This window comes from Mercenaria mercenaria, chromosome 1 (assembly GCF_021730395.1).
Source record: "Mercenaria mercenaria strain notata chromosome 1, MADL_Memer_1, whole genome shotgun sequence".
NCBI classification, from domain to species: Eukaryota; Metazoa; Mollusca; class Bivalvia; order Venerida; family Veneridae; genus Mercenaria; species Mercenaria mercenaria.
Genome location: NC_069361.1, coordinates 112506815 through 112529411, shown reverse-complemented (window position 1 = coordinate 112529411; position 22597 = coordinate 112506815). Strand labels below are relative to the sequence as shown.

Below are 22597 nucleotides of genomic sequence, written 5' to 3'. Positions count from 1 at the left end.
GAAAAACATTATGATAGGATTATATGTTATGCATGTGTACTGCATCATATGAAAGTGTAAACTAACTTATTTTAAAACTGTCACATTTGATCGGAAAAAAACACGGTATATAAACATGACTTTTTGTTTTGTTTTTGTTGTGTTTAACGTCGCCCCGGCACAATTACATGTCATATGACGACTCTCTAGCTTTGGTGTGGAGAAAGACCCCAGGTGCCCCTCGGTGCATTATTTTATCACGGTTGGGAACCTGGGTAGAACCACTGACCTTCTGTAAGCCAGCTGGATGGCTTTCTCACATGAAGAATTCAACGCCTGAGTGAGGCTCGAACCCACATCGGTGAGGGGCAAGTGATCCCTTAACCACTCGGCCTCGGAGGCCCCGTATAAACATGAAGTTTATAATTTTTTGATAGTAATGTACTCATGATAAAGTAACTGCAACATTTACAGAAGCTGAATCATGGACTATCTTTGCATATTTCAAAAAGCAAAAACCGTCTTTGATGCCGCAATTACAACACTGAACTATCTGAAAGTATTGCCTATATTGCAGCACATGATAAAAATTGACATATCTGGACGCAGTGAAATATTATTCGTTTTAGGACACAGCCATATATGTACAGTTTTAACTGTGCTTTGAATACTGTTATTTGGCCCACCACGATGTATTAAAGGTGGTATATCACATTTGAGCAACATTTTATGACATTTTTCATTTTTAGTATATTCGGTTAGAGATTTATTTAAGGAACAAAATGTCCCATTTCATAGAGTTAGATTCCCATTAGAAATGCATTTTTTATTATTTTATTTATAGAATTTTGTAATTAGTCCCCTTTGTTACGAAAGTATTGAAAAAGTGGACTGTTGCTTTTGATTTCAATATAATTTCTAAATTTGCATTTGTATTTGATAGATATTGGAATATTTCAACAATATGAACCAAAAGGCAAGTTTAAAACAGTGTGTAGCTTCGGAATTCTATCCTGGTTGCACAACCAAAATAGGTAAAGGGAGATAATGATATTTTTACAAACTTGCATTTCTGATGAATTTTGGCTATATATATTTCATTTATATGATTTGTCGATGTCGATATTTGACAAGTATAATACAATAATAGAATCTTATATCCATATGATTTCTTAGACAAAGTATGTTTATTAAATTTATACATATGCTAATATAACTAAATCTCGTTTTCGTAACCAGGACAGGAAAACCAAATTTTAAAAATACAACCAGTGAAATTCTAACATGTATTAAGCAGTCAATGAACATAAATAAGTGTAAATGATCTTCTGTTAAACTTTCGACCAAATCCGTTACTAGATCAAAATCTGATTACTAGTAACCACCTTTAAAACTTGCTATCCATATAAAATTTCTTTTTTCACAATATAACGTTAACGTGAATTTGATATTGTATACCTCTTGACCATTGTCCAAGAACCATATTCAATGATTCCAAAAGTTTTACGTACGTCTATTCACTAACATACAGCAATTTTGTGGCAGAATAAACGAAACTAATACCTTACTTGAAAAACCGTTTTAAATGTAAGTGAAAATGTTGAATAAAATCATATACCACTATAAACCGAACAGCCTAAAAGTAAAAGTTCGGTTTTGAGGGTTTTCGATTTAAAGGAGTTTTGTCGGTTGAATGTGTATTGTATGCTACATTGCATATATAGTTATAAAATAACCTAACAAGCCGACTCCTTTTAAATCCTGATGTTGTTAAGTTACCGTTTTAAAAAACATCATGTACATATATACCAAAAATTCTTGTAATCATGATCAAGGGCAAATGCCAAAATTTCTGATAATCTTTAAAATTGTTCGGTCTTCAGAGGTAATTCTGTGTTGATAAACAAAGGTTCGATCTGAAGGATTGTACGGTTTCCAGAATAGAGAGGTTCCGGTTTACAAAGGTATTCTTTCATATGAAATAAGGTCAAATTTCGAGAATGTAAACAAATTCAGTTTCGCGGGGTTTCTGGTATTCAGGGGTTCCGCTTTGAAGGGGTATGCATAATGCAAAATGCATATTTTGACAGTCTAACTAAATGCAGATCATTCAGATTTATACACATTTTTGCCATGACATAATCAAGAGTATACGAGTACACTTATTTCTGTATAGAATATTATGATATATATACACCAAGATAAAGTCAACCGAGCTTATATTTTGAAAACAAATTATTCATTACCGCGCTTGAGTGCGCAGAGCTGTTTTGTAATTTCAAACATAGAATACTGGATGATCTTTTAAAAACTACTTCCGGGATTTCTATACTTACCTTCATGCATATATTTGACGTTGCTTATAGTAGTTATATTTTTGCAATGATGCCATTTAATTATGAAATATTGATGTAATTCATTTTAGTTCGCATGATGTAATGAATGATACGCTAAAATGTATCTTTATTTTATTCAACAGCCTATAACATAAACAATTTCAGCAAAACTTGTAATTGCAAATGCTGACAATAGATATTAAACATGAAACGTTTTTGTACATGAACAGACTTGTACAAATAATAATAAACGTAACATATCGAAGTGTCTACTTTGATATTTCAAAACAGTTTGCTCTTTATTATTATTATGTATGTTATGAGCTTATGAAATTAATGTATCAAGCCGCTGAACCTCAGGTCAGTTTTCTAGTTTCAGATTTTCCATCTCCGTTTCCTCATCATTCCTTTTCTCTAACATATTTTCCATGAAATCTTCTGCCAGATATAAAATCTGTCGTAGTGATAGCAGAGCGAGGATGTTGACATTATCATCAAGTTCTAACTCGTTTTCATAGTTCTTCACCGGAAGTACGTTAGCACGTGGTAGTCCCAACAACTGTGCTGCTTTATCCACGTGCTGTTCGACAGTGTGACTCTTGTAGGTGGAGGAAACGTCCGCCTGGACGTCTTTACATAACTTATCTACCTTTGTAAGGAGTATGATCTGGGGTACTCCTGCAAAACGAACAAAATGCTGCGTTTATTACTGTATTTAAACAAAAATGACAATAACATATATTTTCATGTACGAACAACCTCTTTCAACATTAACACGGGTGGTAAATGCGCAATCCAATTCCCACTGGGAATACGCTTAAAATGGGAACAGTTGAGGTATCATAAAAAGCATCAGATGTCCTCAGATCTCAGATTAGGCATATGAAGTCAGAAACTGCCATTTTTGTTGATTTCATACTTTTTTCACGCTTCGTGTCGCCAGAGTTTTTGTGATAACAGAGCCGAATCATAAATTACAAACCAGATATTTTACATATATAATGTATTATTATATTTGTGTCGATTTTCGACAAAAAATATTCTTGTCTTTTACTAAGCAAAATTATAACTTCACATACCTCAATTTCGTCTTTTTTTTACGCGCAACACCAGCACCGGACGTCGCGCAACCCATTTTAATCGTATTCCCAGCGGGAATTTGATTGCGTGTTTACCACCCGTGATTAACAGAAGTTGTATATTGCGTTACAAATAGCATTGAAAAGATATGTATAGTACAACACTTACTATGATAAGCCAACATACTGATTATGCATCATGCTTCAGTCTCACCTTTCTGATTCATCAAGGTCTGGAAGCTTTTCATTTTCTCTATTAGTTTTGAAGACACCACCTCAAGCGTTGTTGCATCTAGAACAAACACTGCACACGTGACCATGTCATCAGGTGTAGGATTTGCCTTGAAACCCTGGCTCTTAGGATTGATTGGTTTGGCCGGATTAAACTTGAATATAAAAAAATGTAATCAATGTAAACTACGTCCTTGTTGTCAATAAATGAGTCACAGTTATCCCTAGCAGGAGGAACACCATATCTCTTAACACAGCGAGACGATGTTTGATTGCGACAAGATGACATGGAGATAAGGCGCATGAGGGGTGTAACACATTTCACCATCCCGCATGAACTGCATCTGTTTTTATTTGGTTTGGGTGCGTTCTGTGCTTGTAGAAAATATTCTTATAGATTTTATTGTGTTAACCATCATGATGTCCATATAGTTTGCTACATTTAAGTTCTCATGGCTCACACTCTTTAGTCAATAAATGCCAAGATGCAAGCCATCTAGCGTGTCTTACCGGTACAATAAAGTCTAGTTATCTGTTATAATGCTATCTATGTTTTATATGAGTGGTGTTCAATAAATACCCGGAAAAGTGGTTTTTTTCTTCATATATAATCAGAAATCAATTAAACTGTTATATATTGTAGATTAGAGAATACTTAGTTGATATGTCAAAATCATATTTTCTGTGGACAATTTATAAGTAAATGCTAGTCCCCATGGCAACGTCATGTGACGTCCTCCGGTCCAATTTTATGTCTTTCACTGAAATATTACTTGCCATTCACCTATTTTTTAAGCTATCTTTTCTTAAATCAAGTGGATATTAACGTGAAATGTAAGCATTACCCTCATAATGTTAAGTTATAAATGCAACATCACTGAAATGTTTGGCAGGCATATTTCGTTGGTCATCGCTTGAAAATCAGTGTTGAACGGAGACATTAGCAGATTAGGTAACACCTTGTGTTTTGAATTAAAGACAAATGTTATGCTGCATACGATTTTGGAGCCGATACATTGAAGAAAACAACATTTCATAAGTGGTACGGGAGCTTTAAAAGCGGTCTGGAGAATAATGCCGACGACTCGCTGTCCAGACGACATTTAACCATTTGTAATCACAAGTCATAATTGCGTTGGTTCGCTTTAGAGGTAATGACGTTGCTTTTGAGAGGATAAATAAATAATGTGCACATTCTGAAATCTACAACTTTAATATTCACATTTAACATATTCTTATCAATCATATTTTGAAATTTTAGCAAAATAGAACCAGAAATAAAGATATTAGAGCACTTTTCCGCGTAGTTTTTGAACACCCCTCGTATTGAATTCCGCTTACATGTAAGTCAATTATTTCCAACTGACTGATCATGTCTGGAACTTTATACCTGATAATAGTTTGGAATGTTGCCATCTAACAGGTAGTTACACTCCATCACATCAAGGCCTTGTGACTCTTCTAGACCACGTGTATCACACAACCGGAAGTTCAACGTTGCGCCAGATCTCACTTTCACTTTGTAGGGTGTGTACTAGAAATAGTAAATAAACTCTTTAAAAACTATTCTGAAGGGAGTCATAAGACTCGTCCGTCCATTTTGGAATACATTGTTAAAAGATTTTTTTGACAGAAGATATGAATTTGTTCCCCACTTGATTATTTACTGTCTTTATATAAAGTATGACCTTTGTGCGGACCCTAACCATAACCGTTTCAGCTACTGTCTTGGGCATTTAAACTTTTAACTAAATTATCTGACACCACATAACTATTATGCATTATATCATAAAAAACATAATTTTGCCTCCGTGAATGCCTATGTATGTAATTTTCAGTCTCATTGCCAATGTGACCCCGATCTTAGACCCCCATAACAATAAGGATCATCAATTGACCACAAGTAAACAAATCATAAAGGTTGACTGCCGTAGCCGAAGTTTCCAGAAACCGATCTCTGTGACCTTGATCTTTGACGTACTGCCAATCTCTAATCCAGTTTTCTCATCTTATAAAACGGATGCCGTTTAAAGTCTCCAGGTCAATGTGGCCTTAACATAAGATATACTGACTAAATAGAACTTAAAAAGGTGTTTTTGATATAGTACTTGTGATATCATGTACATTTGTGGGTATTTCAGTACTGTAACATTATGCACAAATTTTAAGCTCAACTTGTTGAAGAAAAAGCAGAGCTATTTGCACTCATCGTGGCATTGCCATTGTTAAAGTTTAGGATACAGTCAAATACATTTTTATCACTGCTGCTATCAAAGCTATTGACTGGAAACTAAGAATGGTTATCTACAACCAAGTATACATCATAATAACTCTAACTGGATCTCTTACAGAGTTATACCCCTTTTTAATTGAGAATTTTTTGGAGTATGACAGAGATATGTCCCTTAAATCTCGGGAAGTTTTAATTTAAGCCTTTAACAAAGTCAAATATCTCTGTTACTATCGTAATTCGTTACTTGAAACTCAATATAGTGTTAACCAACTATAGTCAAGGTCAAATAATTGAAACATATTTTGTTTTAATTTTAATTTTATATGCCTGATATGTTACCTAAATCTTTTTCAGTCATAAAAATGGATGTATTATAAAATTACTAATATATATTACTTGAAAAAAAAGTTGTTTCTTAAGTATGCATGTAGTAATATTATGTAAACCGTTTTCAAATCTTAAAAACGAAGTCCTATCAAAACCTTTAGTTAAAACATATATACTTGTTCTCGTTATAAAATGAAAAATATCTCCGAATATGATATAATAAATTTTCTCTCTAAAAAAAATTATGCAATTTATAGGATATGTTACAGAAACAAAAGAAACAATTTTATTATATTCTTAAATGGTTTAAATGCTCAACTCATTTAGATAGTAGATATGGCTTTGGCTCAACAGTGAACCTAATTTAAATCATGAAAAAACATTGTGGATGTATGATCGTTTCCAAACGTCTAATTATCAAAAAAAAAAAAACCTACTAAGTTTCGAGACGGTTAGGATTTGCTCAATCAATGTAAGAGGATTAGGAAATTTTAGGAAAAGGCAACAAGTGTTTCAATATTTAGAATCTAAAAAATATTCTATCTGCTTATTACAAGAAACACATTCATCTACACTTATAGCTGAAAAATGGAAAAGGGAATGGAAGGGAAAATCTTTTTTTTAGTGGGGACAAAAGCAATAGTGAAGGGGTAGCAATCCTTTTTAATCGTAACTTTACAGGAGATATTTTAACATATCATGAATTACTTGAAGGGCGATTGATTATTGTTAGCATGATTATAAACGAAAAACAAATTAATATTATGAATGTATATGGGCCGAATGAGGATAAAGCTGATATTTTTACGATTATTGAGAAAGAAATTAGTCAAAACTTAGAGGAAGATTTTATAATTGGTGGTGATTTCAACACCATATTGAATACAAATACTGACAAAAGAAATGGAAAGATTGATAGCCATAAAAACTGCAGACAGAAAATAAATGATATCATTAACATCGGAAACTTAATAGATATTTGGATATTATGTAATCCATCAAAATTACAATATACATGGCATTCAATTACAATTCCAATCATCTCCAGTAGACTTGACTATTTTTTATTATCTGAGTGTTTAACGCACTATGTCAAAAATTGCACTATACAACCAGGCTACCAAACAGACCATTCATTGGTTGAACTAGAATTGGATTTTATTAACACAAAAAAAGGCCCTGGTTATTTTAAATTAAACAACAGCATTTTACTTGAAAAAGAATATCAAACAATAATAAGAAATGCCATTCGAGAAACCGTAACAATTAATAAGGATGCAAACCCAAACATTCTATGGGAAGTCATTAAAGGCACTATAAGAAATCAAACAATAAAATATTCCACCCATAGAAAACGAGAAGAAAATAAAATTGAAAAAGAAATAAACAAAAATATAGAAGAATTGGAAGAAAAGATTTTAAGCGAAAATAATAATAGCATTAATATAAAAACTTTAAAGGAAGAACTTGACAAAAAACAGCAGGAATTAAATCAAATCATTGATAACAGAATTAATGGAATGTTGATCAGAGCAAAAGCAATAAGTACTGAAGGAAATGAAAAAAATACAAAATATTTTGCAGCCTTAGAAAAAAGAAAACGCAGAAAAAAAAACAATATACAAATTGAAAATCAACGATAAAGAAATAACTTCTCAAAATGAAATTTTAAAGGCAGAAGCAGAATTCTATAAACAGCTATATAACAAAAAAGAATCCAAAACTTGCGATTATGATTTCTTTAGACCCAATTCGCGAACTTTAAATGAAAACGAAAAACAAAAATGTGAAGGGATATTAAACGAAAATGAATGTTTCGAAGCTCTTAAGGAGATGAAGAATAAAAAAAGTCCAGGTTCAGATGGCATGTCTGTTGAATTCTATAAGATATTTTGGACAGAGATTAAAACGTACTTTATTCAATCTATTAACTACTCTTATAACACCGGACATCTGACTAGTTTGCAGAAACAAGGTATTATTTCGCTTATGCCGAAACCAAATAAAGACACACAAATTTTGAGTAACTGGCGCCCTATAAGTCTATTAAATGTAGATTACAAAATTGCCGCCAAAACCATAGCAAACAGGATAAAAAAGATTATCAATTCTATCATAAGCAGTGCACAGACAGGATTCATAAAAGGCAGATATATAGGGGAAAATGTTAGGTTAATATATGAAATAATAGATTTCGCACAACAAAATAAAATACCAGGACTTTTACTGTTCGCAGATTTCGAAAAAGCTTTCGATACACTAGATCATAACTTTATGATAAGGTGTTTAAAACACTTCAATTTTGGTGATTCTCTTATACAGTGGGTAAAATTATTTTATAACGATATAACCAGCATGGTAATAAATAATGGCTATCTATCAAAACCCTTTTCAATACTACGTGGAGTGAGACAAGGCTGTCCTCTTTCCTCTTCCTTATTTATTATTTGCATTGAAATCCTCTCAAATTATATTGAGACTGATGAGATCATTAAAGGCATAACAGTTAATAATGTTGAAATAAAACAATCCCTGTTTGCAGATGATGCAACCTTTATCAATAATGGTGCAAAACATTCATTTGAACAACTAATAGATGTTATATCGAACTTCGAGTGTATATCTGGATTGAAACTTAATATCAACAAAACTAACATACTAAGGATAGGATCATTAAAAGATACAAACCTCCGGTACTGTAAAGATAAAATGTTTAATTGGACATCCGAGTCAGCTCAAACATTAGGAATGATATTTACAAATGATAAAAAAGACAGCATAACGTTAAACCTGATACCCAAGATTCAAAATTTTACTAACTGTTTAGAACAATGGGAACATAGAAAACTAACACTACTTGGAAAAGTAACTGTTATAAAATCATTAGCTTTACCAAAACTAATTTACCCTCTTACAGTGTTACCAAACCCATCAAATGAAGTAATGAAAGAGATTAAAACACAATTGTTTAAATTCTTGTGGGATAATAAACCAGATAAAATTAAAATGGAGATTATTATACTGGACTACAAAATGGGTGGTATAAAAATGATAAATCTAGATTACTTCATAAATGCTCTAAAAGCTTGTTGGATCAGAAGGATAATAGATAAAAGTAACCAAGGACAATGGAAGATCTTTTATAGTACATTATTATCTAATGTTGGAGGAGAACTTTTATTTGAATGTAATTATTCTCAGAAAGAAATTGAAACTATATGTAAATCCAACATTTTTATGAAAGATTTATTGACAGCTTGGGTAAATATTAATACACAGGACAACAATAAGAGCATAAGTAAACAGGTAATATGGAATAACACAAGCATAAAACTTGAAAATAAAACATTTTTCTATAAAGACTGGTACGAAAAGGGAATAAAGCATTTGGAACATTTATTTGATTACAGAACAAAAGCTTTCTATACTTTTGACGAATTTAAATTTTTATATAATATAGAAAACAATCAATTCTTGAAGTACTACAATCTTATAGCAAGCATTCCACAATCTGTTAAACAGGTGCTTAAGCAAGAGAATATATCTTATGCACGAAATGAATTACTTATAGATAAATTAAGAAAGACAAAAGAACCAAATAAACTACTTTACGACACACAAAAAAGAAACAGACCAAAACCAATAATTAAGTCGGAAATGAAATGGTCAGCGATTATATCAGAGAACCCCTCTTGTTGGTCAAACATATACATGCAATCACAGAAAGCAACAATAGATACAAAAATACGAAGTTTTCAATACAAACATCTGATGAGAATTCTCCCAACAAACAAATCATTATTTAAATACAAATTAACAGAATCAAATTTATGTTATTTCTGCAATATGCATGTTGAAACATTAGAACATATGTTTTGGGAATGTAACTGTGTACAACAACTATGGAACAAATTACATATGTACCTTGACAAGAAAAATCTCAAAACACAATTTAGCTTAGAGGTAGTCAGTTTTGGTATCGCTGAAAGGAACGTAAAACGAAAAAATGTGATAAACTTTATAATATTTCTAATGAAATCTTACATTTTTCAAATCAAAAATAGAAAACAAACACTCAGTTTTGACAGTTTCATATCATATCTTAAAATCAGGATAAAACTTGAAAAAGAAATTGCATTATCAAATGACAAAATAAACCAACATAATATCAAATGGTCTGGTTTTGAGGTATGAATGTAGATGCTGTTAGCTATAATAATAATAAAAAAAAAGAAAATATCTTACATATTTTATTCTTCATCTATATAATAAAATGATAATTTCTAGAAAGTGTGCCTACAAATTGATTTTTACATGATTGTAGCATAAATAACCATTACTATTTTTAGACAATTATATGAGTTTGGAGACGATCTAAACATCCAATATATCTACTCTTTTTAACTTTTTTTCTCTCTTAGATTTTTTGTTCTCTAATTTTTTTCATCTAAAAATATATATATAGAAAAAGTCTTCTTTTGACATCTAATACTACAAATGTTTGTTTATTTTAGATGACCATAAAATACATGTTTTGTATCTATTGTTAAAAACATTTGTCCAAGTCATCATATTTTGTAAATGTATGAAGATTGAAAAATAAATTATAAAAAAAAAAAAGATATACTGACCTCCAAACAATATAATTCATCAACCTTCCTAAGAAGTTTGACATTCTGATATTGTACTGAACCACTATATCATTGTGCCCTTGACCCTTAATCTACCGATAACAAAAAAAAATCCTTTAAACCGTAACGGCAGTAGGCTGAAGGGTTCTCCTTTTATTGAACTCGGGTCACCTAAATGTTTGACATGCGAAATACGACGGTCATAGATTCTCCTGGTATTGATCGGAAACGTTTTTAATTTCAATGTCAATGTGACCTTGAGCTTGGATGTATCTATCAACAACTATGCAGTTACAAAAAAGTATACTTTTAAAGTTTGACGACCGCACCCAAGTAATTGGTCGAAACCGTTTTCAGTCTCGAGATTTCTGTGACATTGACCTACTGAAACAAACTCATTGGTGTCATGTACAAACCACAGTCAATCACCATATGAATTTAGTCATCCGTTGACCCAAGCGTTTTCAATTTTTTTCTATTGGAAACAAATGATCTAACGACGGACCAAAGCGAAATACCCCCTTTACTTCCTGAGGCATAAATATTGTTCGGTAAATGCAATTACTGATTACATGGCATTTGCGATTCTTTTTTCCGGACAACTTCTTTTGTGATATAGCTTTCACACTGATGTAATATCTGTATATATGCTGTAAAGGATGACCAGTATAAAATCAAAGTCTTGATACAAAGTTAGTGTTGTCAGCTAATGTGTGTCCACAATGCCGATGTATATCGACGATTGTTGAGTAACTGTTTTATGATTCTTATGGCACTTTTAAACAAGGTCACATCAAATTAAGCAAAATAAATGCGAACATGATCAAATAATTATACGGTATAAATACATACGGCAGTTGTAAGACTCTGTTCTGCACTACCACTGCCCGCTCTCTGTGTAATACGGCCGCGGAATATAGAGTTGACAGTATTATAGAAACTAGACTTTCCGGCTCCAACTGGACCGATCATCAAGATACGGGCGTCCTTCACCTTCAAGTCTTCTAATGGTTTGAAAGCTATGATGTCCTCAGTGAGTTCGTCTAAGAACTTCAAATAGTCATGTAATAAAAATAATGAATTAAATTGCTGCAAATTAGTGACTTAATCAACTTTAACAGACAAACAGAAAATACGCCACAGCTTCTACGTCAATTGCAGAAATTCTCCAAAAATTGAAATTAATACATAAGACAATATCATGTTTAATATATATTAAGAAAACTTAATGTATAGCTTCACTGTCAATGAACGGTCATATGTTACAACAAATGTACTTGCTGACAATGCAAACCTAAGTCAACGTCCATACTATCTTTGGAGAGGGTGCAGATGCTTCACCCCACAAACAATTTTTGACCCAAAGAACGAAATGTCCTCAGAAATAACAGTAAAGAAAGAAAAACAGCCAATCTCACGGAGCATTTGGATAAACTAGTATCTATATGGGTATGTTTAGCTGGGTGCCATCCCCCATTGCCCCCACCCCCACCCCCACCTACACCAACTTCAAGATCGCTCCTACGCCAATGTGTTGTCATGGCAACCGATCGAAATTCCAGAACACCCATGCACCACACTATGTAGTCTGGCTACCGACTAGATAATCCTTTTTTTTAGAAAAAAATAATTCTGTTATATTTTCTGACTTCATCAGTCTTGGCTCTGATTATCTAGAGTTTTGAGAAGAAAAGGGACGTAATTATACAAAATTTCAGGAGTTATCTCCTGTGAACAAAACACAAGGTCTTAACACAGACTACATACTATGAGAAGACAAAGGCTTATAGTAGATGAAACCAAAAATACACGGCCAAGTTAAGTTAAATGTTTTCAAAATATGTTTAAATATAAATATGCATGATGCAAAGTAATATAGATAATTTGTTGTACAAATAACATCAAATATACATGCCTTGCACGGCGACGTCATACTGTTTTCATGACGTTATTGACGTCACGTCTCTAGATGCCTTCAGTGTCTTACTTAATACTTAATTAGAAGCATTGTAACTCTTAAAATAGTGAAGATAATTTATTCAAATTTTCATATTTGAAAGGTAAAAGAATGTTCTACGTGAATATTTTGTTGTCTCAATTTTGATTTTTTAACATAATATTTGAGGGCGGAGGATGAGGGGAGGGGGAGGGGGCAAGTAAAGCCCAAGATACATAACTTCACATGCTGAAGAAATATTCATATTAAGTTTCATAACTCCAGGTCACATTCGACACAAACCTCTTATTCATATTTTTGACTAAGTCAAGGGCCACAGCTCTGGTCTCACTGAGTGAAATCCGAAACAAAACCCCAGGTGCACAACTTCACAGGCTGAATGATATTCCTATACCGTTTCATGCCTCTAGGTGAAATCCGTTTTGATATATGTCAATATGTGTGACACAAACGTTTAGGCCTTTAATGCATATTTTGACTATGTCAAGGACAGTGACTCTGGTCTGGCTAATTGAAATCCCATTCAACAACACCCCCAGGATACACAATTTCACATTATGAATAATATTGAGTCTAGGTCAAATATTATTAGATATGTGCGACACAAACTTTTAGGCCCAATAATGCATATTTTTTTAACTATGTCAAGAGTCATAACTCTGTTCATACATTACCAAACAAAAGCCCATTTGCACAACTTGACATGTTGAATAACAATCCTATAATGTTTCATGATTCAAGGTAAAATATCTTTTGAGATATGCACGACACAAATTCGGACAGGCGGACAAACGGACATTCTGATGGATGGACAAAAGTACGGGCTAAAGACAAATTGAAGCCCCCTCCCCCCCACCCCACACACACACTCACACAAATGTGGGTGGGGGTCCATGGTGAAGCCACTTTTATGATCATGAGTTCCAGTCTGAATATAAATGCTTGTAACTTGCCTTTTCATTCCAAACTTTAGTTTTTCGCCAGGGCCTATTTTCTTGAGTCGGATTCCTTTTGCCATCTGCAAATGGAACAAAACTTATCTTATAGCTTAAAAAATTGCTCAATAAATTGTTACGCGATCTTTTTCTGTTTTTGCTAACGCACCAAGTTGTTTATTTATATTTGATAAATGTGAAACAATAGAAACTGTTTCCATTTATATTAAATCAAGTTTGAGTAAATGTCCTACTTGGCTGTATGGTTTTTAATTAATCTAAAATAATCAATCGAGGCAAGGATTTATAAAGTCTGCTCAAATAGAAGGAGTACGTAGTATTTACAAAAGAAAACGGCTGCAATTTGTTCTGAAAACTTATTTCATATAAAAATGATAAATAGATAAATTAATTAATTAATAAATAAATTAATTAATTAATGTCTAATCTAATAAAAATGACACACAAAACGTAAAACGATCTAAATTAAAATAACACAAATTGTTTCAGAAGTATAGACATTTTCGGCCGGGTTTTGTGGTCAAAGTCAAAATTCGTTCATTAGCAATTATCCTTGCTTTATTTTCTGTTTAGGTTAAAACATAAATCAAAACAGAACCTCTCATAGCTATCATATACTGTTTATCAAAGCAGGGCAGTTAACATGCACTGAGCTTCAAACGCCTGTGTTCTAATATATTTCATAATACTGCGGATTGGCTCGTTGATACAAATTTTTTAATGATATTGTTTAAGCAAATGTTATGGTTTAAAGAAAGAAATACTTGAAACATCTGGGCTTGGAATGTTTTAAAAATTCAATACGTATTTAATGTTGTAATTTCAGTAAGTTTCAAATGAATTGAGTAAGTTGAGACCTTTTCAATCCAAACATTGGATGTCCTCATTGCTACTTTACTTGGAAACAGCCACATGTGAACATTAAATCATATTTTACCTGCAACCTTGTACACCTCGAGTTCAGTAACGTTCATGTTACCGTTGTTAATCTGGTCTTTTGTGATACCCTGATTGTCGTAGCTGTGTCCTATATTCATATAGCCGTTCAAGGTAAAGTATGTACCGGAGCTGTTTACTGTGTTTGCAAAGGTATGGAGGTCATGACCACCACCGAAAGTTGGACCGTAGCCTTGGCTGTCCTGAAGTGCATGCTGATAATGTGCTGGTTTTAATGTAAACTTTGAAGTTTTGTCATTTCCGTTAAATCTCAGCTGATACAGGAAAGCAATGGTGTTATTCACGTACCCGCCGCTACTGGCCCAGCTGACAGGAGCATATCCTCCATACAGAGATCCCTGTTGGTTATACAGCACCGTGACAGTAGCTCCCTGGTTGTCACATTTCTGATGGAAGGTTGTAGCGTTACATCCATCTCTTGTGATAGCATAGAGCAGTGTGAATGTTTTAGGACCTGTACCTATCCATTGTTCTAACTGGTCCATGTCTTTATCTGTCAACTTTCCTCCCATCTGTACGTTTTAGTTATACCTGGAATTATATTTAGGATAAAGAATATAGAATATGTATCAGGATGAAATAATTTACGTTTTCGTACACAGTGGTTTTTGATATTACATTTTTTGACGGGGAGATTAATCGGTAATATTTTAGATGCCGGTGATATAAAATAGTGTTATTATAACAGTAGCTCGATCTGGGATGCTGTATTCGGCTCGAGTGGATTTTGCCAGATCGGATCTCACGAGGCGCGCATGCGCCGAGTGTGTTCCCTCCTTGCAAAATCCACGAGACCCGAATACAAAATCTCAGATCGAGCTACTGTTGTAATGACCCTTTTATTATATACATCGGTCTTTTTGTTTGTTTATTTGTAATCGAACGAAATCTGAAATGTCTGTTGATGTTAAAATGAAATGAGTGATGTTTATGTGTGCGCTAATTATATAACTGTGCCAGCTCATGCATATTTATGAAAGTAGTCCGGCAACATACAATGCGGGAGGTACAATACGGGATTTTTGGAAGGTATAATACGGCTTATTTTCAGCCTGTTCTTTTGACAGAATTTATACAGGTAAATAAAATATATTATTGCTGACTTTCGAGTGCGATATCACAATTCTGGTCTTGCAGAGTGGATAAAAATCCAGCATAAATTCACATAAAGAATGATATTCAATCGAAGGTTCATGACTTAAGTTCAAATATCTTTAAAAAAAATATGCAACACAAAGAGCTTTGTGTGTAAGGAACATAAGTCTTGTCTGGCTGAGTGGAATCCCAAACAGAACACCAGGTGCACAACTTCACATGCTAAATAGCACTCATGTGAGGTTTAATGACCCTAAGTCAAATACTCCTGAGATTTGCACGACAAGAATTTCGGACGGGCAGACATCCGGACGGACGGGCCGGCATGCGTACGGACAAGGGCAAATCTAAGTTCCCCCCACCCACCCCTCAAAAGAATGGGGACGTGGAAATGAATTTAAATAGTGATTTTATTATATCACTTATACCGTGTTCACACTAGCAGAACGGTTTTATTTTTATTAGGCACTAATTGGCTATAATTGGTATTTGACATTCAAAACCCATCAAAATATAATCTAGTTTGCGTCCACACTAAGCAAAGAAATGTGGTTTAAATATATACATGCAATGTTTGAAGTTAACAAATATCTTGCAATAAGCAAACAAGAAAGGTTACAAAGAAACACATGGTATTCTTCCTCCAAAAGGTAAGATCTGTGGATTTGGGATTGTAAAACCAGTTATAACCCAAATTTGCGTTCACATTTGTAAAATAATATAGCATTTCTTTTTAATGAAGTATTAAAACCACCTCCCGAGGTAGTTTTAATGCTACATTATAGAAACCACTTGACCTTTACAAAATTCACGTTTTACACCACATATAGTGTGGACGCAAACGAGTTTAAAAAATAAACCCAAGTTAATGTAGGATTAAAAACGTAGTCTGAACACGGTATTATAAAGGATGATACTGATATTAAAAATAAAAACAAAGTGATTCAGTTATTTCAAGTCAGTATTGATTAGAAACACTCGTGTACTTAAAAGTTAAGTCACCAAATAGTTCAGTTAAAGCGCAAATGACGGCGAATTATTCTGCACAACGAATTACTGTAAATCAATCAAGACAGTTGTGCTATGCGACAGATCGTTTTAAACGTGTTTTAAAGTGAAATATTTGATCAAATTTGAAAGCGCTATTTCTCGATGCGTACATAGCGCTAAATATCACGTCGTCGTGAAGTCAACATTGTGATGATTTAAGCATTGCTAGTCATATTAGAATTGTTTGAAAAACACATATGCCCCCTTTGATCACAGGCACGGGTCCAGCGTATACTTTTTGTTTGATATAAAAGATCCCTTTTTTCACACAAATATACTTTTTATATGTTAGTCAAATGAAAAAAAATCAATGACCAAACATCCGGTCACAGTAGTCACAGTATCATAAAGTATATTATCCTGCAAAAAATGACTACAACAACAGTAACTGTTTAAAACTCTAATTTATTAATTAATGGTTTGGCATATATTTGTCATGGCTGGATTACTGTAATACAAGATAATGAAAATTTTTGCAAATCAACTTCCCCGTCTACGGCAGAAAGTGTTTTATGATAGTTAAATCGCCGACAATTCAAAAAGCCCCGGTTACGGTGGCTTATATTTATGTCATGCGTCCTGTGTTCAATCTTGAAAACGTCTCATACTGATTCCAGCCACGACGATGATGTTCAAGAGATAAGACCTGAAATCAGAAAACAAAAGCACAAGAAACGGGCAGGGTGGGAGGGTATTTAAAGAAATTCTTGGTAAATATTTGAATTAAAGTAAGAAACTGCTTTGTACCTCTCTCTCTGAGAATCAATGTGGAAAAGAACGAAGGTGCGAGAATCACCCGCTTATATAGGAGCTATACTTAGCAGGTCACGTGACCATAAATGATGTCATTTTTGCCGGATAAAGCGTTTAACCTTTAGACGGTTATAAGCGGAATATTATCCTGCAAAAAATGACTACAACAACAGTGACTGTTTAAAACTCTAATTTATTAATTAATGGTTTGGCATATATTTGTCATGGCTGGATTACTGTAATACAAGATAATGAAAATTTTTGCAAATCAACTTCCCCGTCTACGGCAGAAAGTGTTTTATGATAGTTAAATCGCCAAAAGGTGAGATGAAATCGAGCCTTCCGCCAAAGCGGACTATCATGAAACAATTAATCAGTAATCCAGCTATGACAAGTAAGGGAAAACAGCCTGACCTGCGAACAAAAACGAATAGACAGCACCAGATAGAGTGCTTACCATAACATTATATCCTAAATTTGACAGATGGCAATCGTCTGCTGAGAAGTATATAGATTCACAAGTTATATCTGGGTATTTAATATATGCACCTCCACACTTTATGAAATATTTTCCTAAACAACTGTTAATTCTGGTACACATTCATTTAGCAATTAAATTGTCGTCTATATATCTCCAAGTTCGACGTGGAAGTATTTGTGACCAAACAATCTTTGTGTTTGGTAATGCGTTTTTAACATAATCTTGTAAAAAATGTTTGAGGCTCCAAGTCAGTTCTAAAGTAGAAATTAATCCTAAATCATTCCCACCACAGTGGATAATCAACATTACCGGTGGAGCATGAAAATTGAGAAGGTATTCTATTGTCTCTCTTAATTCGGAAATCTTCATACCGCTAATGTATTCCCAAATTATTCTGTATCCTAAACTATCGAGACCTAAATTTGGACCCTCAGGCCGAAATAAGGATTGCTGGTGTGCCCCTCTGACGAGCGAGTCACCCACTATCCAGATCTCGGGATATCTCACTGAAAAGTAACTTTTATGTTAAAAATAGTGCACATGTATAAAATGTTATCCATAAATTATATTCATTAGGATGCAGCGCCAAAACACATAGTACTTATAACAAGAATGGACGAGATATCGTTTGTAATCAATGTACTGAAGATATTGTTTCGGGGTATTTTAATCTGTCAACAGTATTAAAATAGTGCCTTTAATCTAATAGACATAAGAAACTGAAAGCCAAATATTTGTTGCCGGCATTCACATTACAGCATATGGCAACTAAATCATACATTATAATTTGAAAGACAATATTGAAACTATAAAGGAAAATTCCTGTTTCCACTGAATGCTCTATAGGTCTAGAAATTTAATTTTGTAGAGAGAGCTTGAGAGCCAAAAGTTGTTGCCGGCCTTCACATTACAGCATACGACAACTTAAAAAAAATTAGTTTTGAAAAAGAATTACAACAAAAAACAAACTTTGTTTTGCATATATCATAAACTGTCTTTCGCCTCCTTAATTCTTATTTCAGCAGTTCAAATATAACTTTCAAAAGCTTGGACATTCACAAGCAGTTAAACTAAAATAAGGCATATCTTATAACTGATGTCCAGTATAATCTTTATTCAAATTACAAATCAACTAACTCAAACTCTGCTTATCGGATATACGATTTATACGCGTTTGAATGCCTTGTTCCACGATATTTTATTTCCGAAATTGGCACGCCGGACATAAACATTGACGATGCACCCCCTATCCTAAATGAATGTGCTTTGAAGTTAGTTTTTTCCAGACCAATGTGTCTAAGAGCTTTTCTTAGCACAGCATTAAATTGAAATGTTGTCAAAGGAGCCCCATCGGAATGACAGAAAAGGGGTTCAGAGCTGTTATTTCTATGTGATAAAAATGCAGATATATATTCGTAGTATGTACTGGTTTTAGAATCAATCGCAATGTCTAAAACTGTACCCGAACATCTTTGATCAGTTTTCGATGCCCTTAGATATAGCCTTATCATCTCATTGCCCATGACGATATCTTGGCGTCTGAGGACTATTTTTTTAGAGTTTTTATTTGGTAGAGCAAATTCACTTAAGCGAAGAAGTGCTATAAATGCCAATGAAAAGCAGGCGGAAAATAGCATTGCTTCATACTGAGATCGACACACGAATTTTAGGGCACTAATAAGTTTTTCTAGGACTGAATGAGTGATGGGTTGTCTACAATCCCACCTCTTCCTTTTTCTATGTAGACCTTCAAGCATGGCCTTGATCATGAAGTTCTTTGTGTTATCAGTATATCCATTAATTTTGTTAACATAGCTTATTGCCGCTATGTGACCGCTAACTGTTGAATAAGAGTATTGATGCAGAGATAGGTAAGCGATATATTCTGATAAGATTTCGGCTGATGGCGGAAATGAAATTTCTGACCCAAATTCAGCAGCAAATGCAGTGAAGAAATTTAAGTAGTGATTGTAGTTCTTTTTGGTGTTTTCAGACAGAGATGCTGATAGAAGATCTTCTATTTCGGATTGAAGATCTCCAGGCATATAGATGGAATCGGACATGGCTCTTGAGCCGCGTCTTGCGGAAGTGCGGCCTTTAGCTTTTCCCACTGAAATCGACTAATAGAATCAGCAATTGTATTGCGTTTACCGGCAATATGTTTACATTTAACTTGAATGTTGTTTTGCAAGAGCATCAGCATCAGTTTTCGTACTAAATGCATAACATTCTTGTTTTTTGAAGATTTCCTATTAATAATCCCAACAAGGGCAAGGTTGTCCGATCTCAAAAGAATTTTTTTGTTTTGCATAACTTCGCCCCAAATGAAGAAAGATATCAAAATTGGAACTAATTCGAGATAAGTTATATCCTTAAATGTGTGACTTTCCCAATGACACGGCCATTTGAAAACGGCCCATGAACCTTTGAAATAGCAACCACAGCCGAGGTTTCTATTGCCCGAAGCATCAGTAAATAGTTCAAGTGTATCGTCATCTTGCCAGTCTAAATCGCTAAATATGCGGGTGCCATTGAATTTTTGAAGAAAAATTAGCCAAGTCAAAGCATCATCTCTCATATTTTGCGTTATTCTTACAAAATGGTACGGTTTTTTTGCATATGACATGGCGTCATAAAAACGACGTAAAAATGCACGACCTGTAGGTATGGCCTTGCAAATAAAATTCAGTAGTCCGACAACTGATTGTAGCTGTTTCAATGTTATCTTATTTTTATTTCTTATTAATGGCTGTAGTTGATCAATTGCCTTTTTTGTCTTATCTTGCGGTACCCTAATAACCTGATTTTTAGAATCTATTTCGAGACCCAAATAAGTCAAAGACTGTACAGGACCGACCCATTTTTCTTCGCAAAGCGGCACGCCAATATCATCACATAGATATTGAAAACTTGACATTAAATGCACGCATTTTGAGTCGGACGAGTCTGCAAAAAAGAAATCATCTAACAAATGATCTATATTTTTGGATCCCGACTGTTGTTGTACAGACCACTGAATGAAATTTGCAAACTTTTCAAATATAAAACAGGAACAGGAAGCGCCTTGAGGCAATGTCTTCTGGATCCAGTAACCTTCATCTGATTTAATACCTAAAAGTTCAAAATCACCTGGCCAGATGGGGCATAGGTTGAAAGCAGACTTTATATCTGCCTTACCCATAAAGGCGCCGACACCTAGCCTGTGTACCATATTCACAGCATTATCGAACTGCGAATATTGTACTTTAAAAAATCATTGTGTATAAATTCATTGACGCTTAGACCTTCCGGATGGGAAAGATTTGTAATCAATCTCCAGCCGCCTGATTTTTTGGGAACCAATCCTACAGGATTGACGCGCAAGTTAGATAGGGGAAGAATAGGAAACGGGCCTATGATTCTACCAGCTTCTTTTTCTTCGAACAATTTACATGATAATATAGATTTGTGTTGTACAGCAGACGACAAATTCTCTGAACGAACGGGAATTCTTGGACCAGCGTAATTAAGTTTAAAACCTAAACAAAAACCCTCCAATAAAAATGCTGCATCTTTAGTAAGTGGATAACTTGTCAATTTTTCTTCTAATACAGTTGTTTTAATTGGGGTTCTGGCTAGGTCCCATAAATCTTGGGCCTTGATGACGTGGGAACGAATGTCGTGAGTCGGGCCTGAAATGAAGACCATTCATTGGTGAATTTCGGGCTTGTGCAAATCTAAATGGGACTACTTGCCTGGGAGAACGGACATTCCCAAAATTGTGACGATATCTGATGTACTGAGTTTGCTGACAGTATAGCGCAGGATGGTCACCAAAACATTTGAGACATTTATGAGTGTACAAGCATGGCTTGTCTGAGCAAAAACCATTATTATTGAAATTAAAGCACTTCCTTTGACTGAACTGTGCTTGTACATTCTGTATAGGCTGCACGTGTAACATCCATAGAACTGGATCAATAGTCTCCCATCTTAAATTTATATCAATTGACATTTTCAACCTAAATTTTGAATCATAAGTTGACCAACCTATGTGCTTTGATGCTGCATACCTGATGTTTACTAAGTATTGGAAAAGATTTTGAACCTGATGTGGATATTTTTGAATATAAATTGACATGAAAACAATAAATGCGTCTGACCAATTCTCTATTTTCTCTAAATTTGTAACAGACTTATTTTCGACAGTCGTCAAAAACACCTCCCCGTTTAATACTTGTACTTTTGCTTACTTCCAGAATTGCCTGGGTCTTTTTTAATTAAAACTTGTAAATCAATATATTGATTATCCCAAATTTTTTGTTTAATTGTTATTGGCACATGAGCTGATAATAGGCCATCTGAATTACAAAATAAGTCACCTTGATGATTCTGTGAAGGTAGCGGGATTGCCGCTTGGACACCTGATAATCCACTCGTCCCTGCACCTTCCTGGTTGACGGGCTGAACAACTCCCCCAGTTACACCCCTCGTCCCTGCATCTTCCAGGTTGACGGGCTGAACATTCCTCCACCTTGAGTGTTTCCTTTCCG

General features: G+C 34.1%; 1 protein-coding gene across 1 annotated transcript; it reads right to left on the bottom strand.

The window, feature by feature from the left end:
* Nucleotides 1-2432: 2432 nt before the first annotated feature.
* On the bottom strand, nt 2433-15224 carry LOC123563573 (interferon-induced protein 44-like). The gene is made up of 6 exons (XM_053520755.1): nt 14667-15224; nt 13727-13791; nt 11669-11866; nt 5016-5159; nt 3609-3780; nt 2433-2993 (listed from the first exon to the last, which is right to left on the bottom strand). Exons 1-6 carry the CDS (start codon nt 15196-15198, stop codon nt 2677-2679), a joined length of 1428 nt encoding a protein of 475 aa, XP_053376730.1. The 5' UTR covers nt 15199-15224; the 3' UTR covers nt 2433-2676.
* Between the last annotated feature and the right edge of the window lie 7373 nt (nt 15225-22597).

What these genes read in the sequence shown, in the direction of transcription:
- LOC123563573 (XM_053520755.1), bottom strand. Translation starts at nt 15,198, where the DNA reads ATGGGAGGAAAGTTGACAGATAAAGACATGGACCAGTTAGAACAATGG. An exon ending in ACATTCCAAACTATTATCAG is followed by an intron (nt 3,781 to 5,015) that starts GTATAAAGTTCC and finishes TTTATATTCAAG; the next exon opens with TTTAATCCGGCCAAACCAAT. An exon ending in GACCTTGATGAATCAGAAAG is followed by an intron (nt 2,994 to 3,608) that starts GTGAGACTGAAG and finishes TTCGTTTTGCAG; the next exon opens with GAGTACCCCAGATCATACTC.